The sequence below is a fragment of the Salvia miltiorrhiza genome, chromosome 7, assembly GCF_028751815.1.
Source record: "Salvia miltiorrhiza cultivar Shanhuang (shh) chromosome 7, IMPLAD_Smil_shh, whole genome shotgun sequence".
Classification (NCBI taxonomy): Eukaryota; Viridiplantae; Streptophyta; class Magnoliopsida; order Lamiales; family Lamiaceae; genus Salvia; species Salvia miltiorrhiza.
In genome coordinates, this window is record NC_080393.1 from 36,656,492 (window position 1) to 36,666,449 (window position 9,958).

The 9,958-nt window shown below is 35.3% G+C and overlaps 1 protein-coding gene across 1 annotated transcript; it reads left to right on the forward strand.

Annotated features, from left to right (window-relative positions):
- Positions 1-8,909: 8,909 nt before the first annotated feature.
- Positions 8,910-9,440, forward strand: LOC130994176 (gibberellin 2-beta-dioxygenase 6-like). Its single transcript, XM_057919208.1, has one exon. It carries the CDS (start codon positions 8,910-8,912, stop codon positions 9,438-9,440), a length of 531 nt encoding a protein of 176 aa, XP_057775191.1.
- The last annotated feature ends 518 nt before the right edge of the window (positions 9,441-9,958 follow it).

Consider the following 9,958-nt stretch of genomic DNA (forward strand, 5'->3'; position numbering starts at 1 on the left):
TTAATTTCAGGTGTTAGGCTTAGCATGTCTACGAGCTATTGGGTTATTCTTAGAGATATTATAAAATAACACACAGTCACGAAAACAAAAAACACACACAAGAATTTGTTATCCAGTTTATCTCTGCGAGACTACGTTTGAAATGATGTCAAGCCAAAACTTTTTTACTATGACTTTCAAATACAAAATATAATCAAAGAAAAACTATTTATAATAATAAATAATTGTGCCATAATCCTAATCCCATTAAACTTCTGTTCGAGCCCAAAAACAAACTATATAAATTGCCTAAAAATTTTAGACTGTAATTACTCCATACTTCAACAAATGAGATGAGTAAATATATATTCATTATGTTAATAAGGAAACAAAATAGGTAGTAAATGGTACCAACTATGTATAAAATTATCATTAATTAATATATTATCAATGGATAACATATCCAAATTGAATTATGTGTGGTAGTTTGAAGCTGACTATATACAATAACTACATATATTGTCAATGGATGACATATCCAAAACGAATAGTTTATAATAAAATATGAAAGAGAAAGTAATTTTTTGTGAGGATATATTTGTCCAAAAAGTAGGAAAAAAAAGAAGAGAGAGATAATTATGACTTATGAGTGGGGCATAATGACATTTGGTGTAAATAATAAGTTCTGTAAGGATATTTATTATGTATTGAATTTTTATTTTAGGAAGTGGCTTATTGAAATGAGACGCAAGATAAGAAGACATAGCCTATTGAATTTGAACAGAAACAATAATATTTTAATTATTAATTTGGTTAATCGGTTCTAACGGACAATTAACAGAATTTAGAGAATTCGATAACCGAAAACTGAATTGAACCGGTGAAAATCAGTTATCGGTTAACCGATGTAATCAAACATTCGATTGGATTACAATTATAATTATAATTGATTAATCAAACCCGTTTTACCACCCCTATTTGTGATAATCTTACTCAATTTTAATTACTATACCAAAAATTTATTAGAACATAAGTTTGCATAATTTCCTACAACTTAAGTATCAATTATTAAAGTTGATAGTTAAATAACTTAATATCTCAAAATCTGGTCATTGCAATATGTCTTAATAAAATGCCGCCACATCGCACCTTGTCAAGGTTGAAAATTTAGACTTTGAGGGAAACTTATCGATGAAGTTATAATTTGGTGTTCGCCCATTACTTTTGTGCCATAAGATTTGATAGAAAATTAATGTTAGTAGCTCTTTTTCATTATTGTACCAAAATTTGTTGTGATTAGCTCTTTTTCATTATGCAATCTCATCTCCTACAAAAGTGATGCAATTGGGCCTTCATCCAAACGACCGCCATGATTTTGCCACAATTGATTTGAACTAATCACCAATATTAACTAACTAGAATATTTTAGGGGAAAAAAATCGTTATTATTGTCTATAAGGCTTCTGTATGTTTAATTTCTAGAACCTTGCTCTGTAAATTTAGGGATGGCAACAGGGCGAGTAGGATATTACATTCTCAAATTTATACCCGCTCTAGAACTTCACTCATGGAACCGATCTAACATATATCCATTTAAATTGGGGTGGGGTGGGGTGGGGGCGGGGCGGGGCGGGAATTATCCGATGGAAAAGGATACTTGCTGGTTATCCATCATTTTTTTATTTTCCTTCTCGAAAAAAAATTGTAAGATCTTCTTAAATAACATGACATATTAATCCATTTAATTTAATACTCCCTCCGTCCCGCCCAAGATGCTACATATTCCTTTTCGGGCCGTCCCAACGACAATGCTACATTTCTATATTTGGCAAAAATAAGGAATTTTAAACACTTAATTAACATTAATTAAGTATTTCTTTATTACCTTCTATCTCCTACTTTATCACTTTATTACCTTCTCTTTCTTACTTTATCACTTTATTACTTTCTCTCTCATATTTTATCACTTTATTATTACACACTTAAAACATTAATCTACAACTCCTTAAATCTCGTGCCGAAAAGCAAATGTAGCGTCTTGGCCGGGACGGAGGGAGTATAAAATCCATAAAACATAAAATAAATAATAGTAGCATATAAGTTTTTAACATCACATAAATAAACTTCAAAAATTTATGAAGTATAATTTAAAAAAAAAATTAATGAATATAAGATTGTCGGGGTGGATTCGAGGCAAGGATCTATACCTCCGCACCAGACTCGAACCCGATTCGGGTTTTATTGTCTAAACCAAGCTTTGAACTGAACCCGAAACTTTTGCCCTCATACCGTCCCTTTAGGTGTGAATACCCAAATCCACATGTATAATTGTCATCCTTATGTAAACTCACATTTGTAGAACGTAAGTGTTGTGAAGATGTGGTAAAGACTCGTTGAAATTTCAGGGTTAATATTTTCAACAAGTACAAACTCCAAAAGTAAACACTTATGTTCTACAAATGTGAGTTTACATAAGGATGACAATTATACATGTGGATTTGGGTATTCACACCTAAAAGTGTACACCTAAAAATCCACATGTGTTGTACAGATTTTAAACCAATAGCTTCGAAAATTATGTCACCTAGACAACTTGTCGTTATGCTATTGTAAGTTGTCTACTTTTGAGTTTAGAAAAGATTGCTTATGATTACCAAATATTTTGGTAAATTATTGTTTAAGCAGGTTAGTGATTAGTCTTGAAACCTATTTTTCTTTTTTTTTTTCTTACTCTGTTTTCAATCACACTTTTCCCAGACTTAACTATTCACTAGCTTAGGTCGAGCTGTGACACAATTATTGGATAGTTCATAAACCACGTAATGAAATGCTAATTAATGCAAAATACATTTGTTGGAATTCTAGTGATGGAGGAGAGGTAGCTACTAGCTACAGATGTTAAAAGTTGCTGCCAAACTTACTACTTTAATTGTATTTGCCAAATTCAAGATTAAAAAAGTCATTGTGTGACAATTCAAATTATTATCAGGCACCGAAAATGTTTAATGAGCTTTGTAAGAAGAAAGAGCATGCTATATATATAATGGATAACTAGTCTATAGTCCGCAGAAATTCAATGGGAAATGACTTTATGCTATTTTTTAAAAAAAGTTTATTAGAATTTTGTTCTCAAAACAAATAATATAAGGATAATACTTTTTTTGGATATGATAGGTAAGTTGTATATTCTCTCCAGTTTCAATGGATAGTCATTTTATGTTATATTCATGAGTAAAAATCTTATAAATCGCAGACATTGTTTCACACGCCTACAATCGATTATAAAGGTGGAGCACAGAAAGGTAATTCAAAATTATGTTCTAAGGTTTAACCATCTGGATCTGTTTAGTAATTGGTTATTTGTCTAAATAAAAGTCAAACATTACAATGTAAACATTAATAATAAACAGTATAAATAAGTAAAAGATTAAAAGGTGTATGTAGATTAGTGTTCTGACTCGTTTATAATTTATATACTCATATTAGTCCCAAATACGATTCAAAAATAATTTTGACCACATGTTGATAAGTGAATTCTTGATGTCCGCATCAGACACTCGAGCATCATCTCATCTAGAGTTTAAAATATTTGAAGTAACTCTTAACTATCATCTCATTTGTAGCTTGAAAGACCAGAACTGTATTTTGAGAGAATTATCTCATCTAGAACTTGAAATACTAAAACTGACCTAATGACATATGGTTTTGAGCATAATCTCATCGCGACCTCCAAAGGCCACATCTTACTTTTGTGTGTGAAACTTCTGATCATTTCAAAGTTTGAAAAACCACATCAAATTTCTGAGCATTAGACTTCTAAACATTATCTTATCTAGAGCTCGAAAAATTATGGGACTTGTGAAGCTTGAATGACTATATCTTGGTTTAGATAAGAATTTAAGATAAGGATCTAAATTATTTTATTTAGTGGACTGATCTCTATTTATTGGATTAAAATTAATTTATAATTATATAAGCTCAATTACTTGATAATCAATCTAATTTAATGAAGATGGACACTTTTTTTAAGGACCCCAACTACATTTTTATTTTGGGCCAATGGTCTGTAGAAATAAAAAAAAAAGCCCAATTATTTATTTTAATTAGTTAGAGCATTATTAACTCCCTATTGGAGTAAAGTCACAATTCTCAGCTCTCGACAGAAAATAAGCAGATCTTGAACAGGACGCAACAATGTGCGAGAATATTATTTATTACTCCCTCCGTCCGCGATATCGTTTCCACATTTGCCATTTCGGTCCGTCCGCGATATCGTTTCCACTTCCATTTATAGAAGTAGGGTCCACAAACTTCCACTCACAACAATTGTGGGACCCAAACTCCACTAACTACATATCCACTACAATCCACCACTTTTCTTAAAACCCGTGCCGTCCACAATGTGGAAACGATATCGCGGACGGAGGGAGTACTCCCTTCGTCCGCCAAAAGTATTCCACTTTGGCCGGGCACGGAGTTTAATAAAATATGTGATGATGTTGATGTAGTGGAGAAAGGGTCCCACCACTTTATGAGATGTGTGGTTGAGATTGAATTTGGGGTGGGTTTTTTGTAAATAAAGAGTGTTCGTAAGGATAAAATATAAAGGTGGATGGTGGGACCATGGCTTAAAAAGGAAAGTGGAATACTTTTTGCGGACGCCAAATATAGTAATTGTGGAATACTTTTGCGGACGGATGGAGTATTTATTTATACTAAATTTATACTAAGTTTATCTTTAGCAGTAAAAACACCTTATCCATTGAAGCACAAAGGCTTTATTATTTATTTATACTAAATTTTATTTCTAAAGAAATATATTAAATAACGATTTTATTAAAAAAGAGAAAACCTAAAAAAAACCCTTGACAGCACGGGAAAGCGGACTAAGGGCCGAGCCTCATAATCATGCACCATGTAAACATCATCATCTTCATAAACATGATTAGCATGCTATTTAGGCTCATTTGAAACAAAGTTTTTATTCCTTTTAGGCAACTTACACCTATTAATGAAGTGACCAGGCTTTCCACAATTCCAACAGACTTTTCTAGTCTTTTGATCCAGATTTTGATTTATGTTTTGATTTTTAGTATGATCAAATCCTTTTTCTTTTCCCTGCCCATCAAAAGTCATGTTTTTATGATTTTCAGAAGTTTGACCCTTATTAAAACTAAAGTGGGGTTTACTTTGGTTATCTTTGTTAACAAACATGACCTCACCATGTAAAGACTTTGGTTTCATGACTTTTAATTCGCTCTCTTTAGCCTTTAACCCATTTACAATCATTTCACATTTAACCTTTGGACCCACCATATTTTAAAGCAGACTTGACTTCAGAAAATGACTCTAGGATTGATCCCAACAGAATTTGGGGAGCATATTTTTCAATTGAATCATCACCAGCAAGTTTCAAATCATGGAGCAATTTAATAAAATCATCCATATTAGCATCAACATCTTTTGAAGAATCCATTTGGAAAGACATAAATTGATTTTGCAAAGACCATGTAGACACTTCAGAGGATGCATCATATAGGGAAGTCAGATCATCCCACAAATCTTTAGCACATTTATGATGAGACACATCTCTTACAACAGAACTGTTCAAATTCAACAAAATAGTAGCTCTTGCACTATCATTCATATCAAGCAATTTTTCATCAGTGGTCTTTTCATCATACTTATTCAAAATAGCTTTGTTGACCTTTTCCTTAACCATGATGCACTCAATCTTGGTTTTCCAATCTTGGAAGTCATCTCTGCCATTAAATGACACTAAGTGCAAATTGCTCATGATGCACACAAATGCAGCACTTAAGCAGGTACTCCACCACACAGGAAACCACAACAAATACACCAAAACAAAGTAACAGGTTAATCAGACCACAGAACAAAGCCAAACCAGGGTTGTAGAGCTGTGGATTGCCCAGTTCTCAGCACAGATTGATCTGTGGAGCAAAGATTCACACAGGTCACCCAAGAAGGCCCAAGTAGGACTGACAAGGTCAGATCCTCAGAAACTCTCAAACAAAGTGAGTTTCACAGATGCAAGTAAACACCAACACACTTCAAAAAACACAAGGAACACCGAGTACACCAACAGAGAACAACAGCAACACCAGAACTCACAAGGAATAGTAGGAACTCTAAATTAACCCTTTCTCTTTTGCTATCCAGAGTACTCGCACGAGGAGACCCTTTAAAGGGAATCCAGACGAACTGGACCGTCACAAAAGGGACCTTTCTTGGCTTTGAATACCAAGGGTTAACAAGAAAGGCCACACACAAATTAGGAAGAACACACGGAAGCAACAACAGACCATAATCGCAAGATACCAGAAAAGAAACAGAAAACCAGCACTATAAACCAATCCTAAACTAGGAGCTAGGGTTTCAGCCAATTTACCAGAGCCGAATTTCCCAAGTAGGGGAGAATCCAGACTTACCGAGCTCCTTGCTCGTCGGGAGCGAATAGGCACAACCCAGAGGGCGGTGGGATGGAGGAGGTGCGGTCGGAGGGTGCCCCGGCTAGGTCATCGTGGCTCTGATACCACTGTTGGGTATCTTCACCTAGCCGGTGGTTCACCACTTATTTCACGAACCGTCCTACCGCCTCCACAAGTGCTCAAGCACTTTAGATCCTCTGAACTTGTTCTTCTTCCCCTTCCTTCTTCTTCTTCCTGTATCTGCAAATCCAAAAGAAAAGAACAAGTAAAAGTGTAAAAGAAAAGGAAACAGAAAAGAGGAATAAAAGAGATTAGAGGTGGGAAAAATGTGTCCTCGGGACACAGGTGGCTCAGATTTTTCCCACGGTGGCAACACACTCCCGGTAGCTCAAAGACCAAGGCACAAAGGGAAGAGAAAGGGCAGATCAGGGCTCAGATCTGACGAACACAGCCACCAAATTTTAGGAATCCGGTGGTCAGGATTCCGGCGGCTTAGAGATCCTCCGCTTTATCACCAAATAGGAAACCTAAGGTTAGGAATCCAGCGACAATGCTATCAACGGGAGGAAGCTCTCACTTTACGGCCACAACTCCGGCGACCAGAACGGAAACCAGAGAACAGAAGGAATAGCAGAGCCTTCAAAGTTGTGATCGTTCTACCAGAACTTTCCCCAATTGATTGCTTTATAACCAAGACAAAGAAGGGTTGGGAAGGTGTAAGGAAACATTGAGAAGGAGGGAGAAGCCATTAATGGTGGTGGAGCTCGAGGGAGAAGAAGATCAGAGGTCGGGAGGACTTAGGGTTTGGAAAGGAATCAAAGATGGAGCGGCGGAGTGAGAAAGGGGATTAGGGTTTGGCTGAAGGGGTTGGGGTATTTAAGGGGAAGGATTTGGGCTTCGGGTTTTTGGGGTTAATGGGCTTAAGAGGTCTGGGCCCGAAAAGAAATAAAGAACATTGGGCCAACATTCCACAATGTCCCCAAGGGGACATCAAAAAGTGGGAACTCCTATTTATGAACAGTGGAATTTAGGGATCAAGCTCCACCGCTCCCCCTCCCTCCCTAAAGTCAAAAAACCAAAAAAACACAACACGTTATTGAAAGGGGTTATTGCCGAAAAATACATGTAGTTTGTCAATTTTTTGGTTTATAACATGACCTTATAATTTGACCAGAAAATACACCAATTTTCAATTTCATCCCAATTATAACATGACTTTATAGTCTGACCAGAAAATACACCAAATTTCAATTTAATCTCAATTATAACATGATCTTATTTAGATTATTGTACATCATAGATGTATTAATATTTGTTGTAACTTCATATTAAATTGTTGTGTATAAAATATTGTTAATTGATTGATTTATTTTTATAAAAATTAAGTTTGATGATTAATTATTTTATATTAATTGTTTCACACACACACACACACACACACATATATATATATATATACATATATATATATATATATATATATATGGGAGGGCTACAGTAAAAACACTTTTTAAAATATAAATATAAACGTTTTTTAATGTACGAATTTTATCCAACAGGGTTACGAATTCATCCAACATGGTTACGAATTGTGAAAAATAAATTTTTGCTACCTTGGGGATTCGAACCCAGGACCACGAATTCATCCAAAAGGGTTACGAATCAACCGTAGATCTTGATGATCTAAGGGCTGAAAATCATTTATATTTTATACACTTAAGAGTGTTTTTATTCTAACCCTCCCCTATATATATATATATATATATATATATATATATATATATATATATATAATATAGTATATTGTGAGATGAAAAGAAAATTAAAAATATTTAATGTTAAATTTTGATATTATTATACTAAATTAATTATAAGGTCATGTTATAATTACAATTAAATTGAAAATTGGTGTATTTTTAGGTCAAGCTACAAAGTCATTTTATAATTGCAATTAAATTGAAAATTTGTGTATTTTTGATCAAATTATAAGGTCATGTTATAAACCAGAAAACTGACAAACTACGTATATTTTTCGGCAATAACCCTGAAACTCCAAAACTTATTGATTTTTTTCTTTTTTTTATAAGCAGACGGAACTTATAGAATCGTTTTGTAGTTATTCGAAAATTTTATGATATAAGACGATAAAAGTCAAAGTCAAAGATGATGAAACATGGCGTAATATTCCACTTGTCCAACTATTTTGTTAACTTCCATTTGTAATTGTATTGTGCAAAATTTGTAACACACGTAGACTTAGACTATTAATTAGGACATATGTATGCAAGACTTATTCATAAACAAACTGCCACACGTGAACTTATTGAACAAACCCCTATCCGACATTTGTCACACAACCCCCTAATCACTGTCTCTTTCTTTCTCTAATTTCACCAACTTATTCTTGCTGTCTCTCCTAACCCTATAAATACATCTTTTAATTTCTTTAAATTTCCACACTTACTATTTCGACTTCCCAAAATGGTAGCACTCGAGTCCACTCCACCTCTATCCCAACACTATACCAAAGTTGCTCACGGTCGGTCGCACGACCGAAGTTCGCAAAGCGAGGTCGCATGCCATCATGACCTGCCGGTCATAGACCTGGCCGGTCTAATGGACGGCGACGAGGGTGCGAGGGCCAAATGCGCGTCGAAAATCGCGGCGGCTTCTTCGGAATGGGGTTTCTTTCAAGTAGTCAACCATGGGATCAACCCCAAACTCCTAAACCGGATGAGGAGAGAGCAAATCGAGCTCTTCAATGCTCCTTTCTCAAGAAAGTCGAGTTGCGGGATTCTCAACAACTCGTACCGGTGGGGCTCCCCCACGGCCATCGCCCCCGACAACTTCTCGTGGTCGGAGGCGTTCCACATCTCCCTCACCAAGATCTCTGATCAATCTTGCTACGCCGAGTTCTCCTCTCTAAGGTATATATATAGGCTAGGGTTAGTCCAAAGTCGCATTTCACCGAGGGGGTGTTTACTCTGCATGATGGATAAGATGAATAATTGAGTATTTTGTTGGTTATCCTTGACATCATCTAATGATACGCAGCGGAATATACATTCAAGGATTAGATCTAGATTTACAAATGCATCATGTGTAGAGATAGGCACACAACGAAAGGAATAACTTACTCGTTGTGTGGTAAGCGTGCGTCTCGATTCTTGCCGTGAATCCACTACTAAGGTATCCACGTGTATGTCGATTCGATGCAGGAACAATTCCAAGTGCACGATTCAATCTTCGACAGCTAGGAAATCTCCGATTGAAACTATAGTGCTCTCTTAGTGTTTGCAAGCAAAAGCTCTCTTAGTAAGACCAAGAACTCTTACTTATAGGCCAAAAGAATTGGCTTACCATGTAAGCCAAAGAGTTGGCTTCTCTTATAAGCCAAAGAGTTGTCTTACTAAGGAAGCCAATCCTACTCCAATTAATAGGTCCAATAGTCCAACTAATTCCCAATTAATTAAATGTTATTAGAATATATCAAATATATCCTAATCTAGTCCATAATATCTTTCAATCTC

What these genes read in the sequence shown, in the direction of transcription:
- LOC130994176 (XM_057919208.1), top strand. Translation starts at nt 8,910, where the DNA reads ATGGTAGCACTCGAGTCCACTCCACCTCTATCCCAACACTATACCAAA.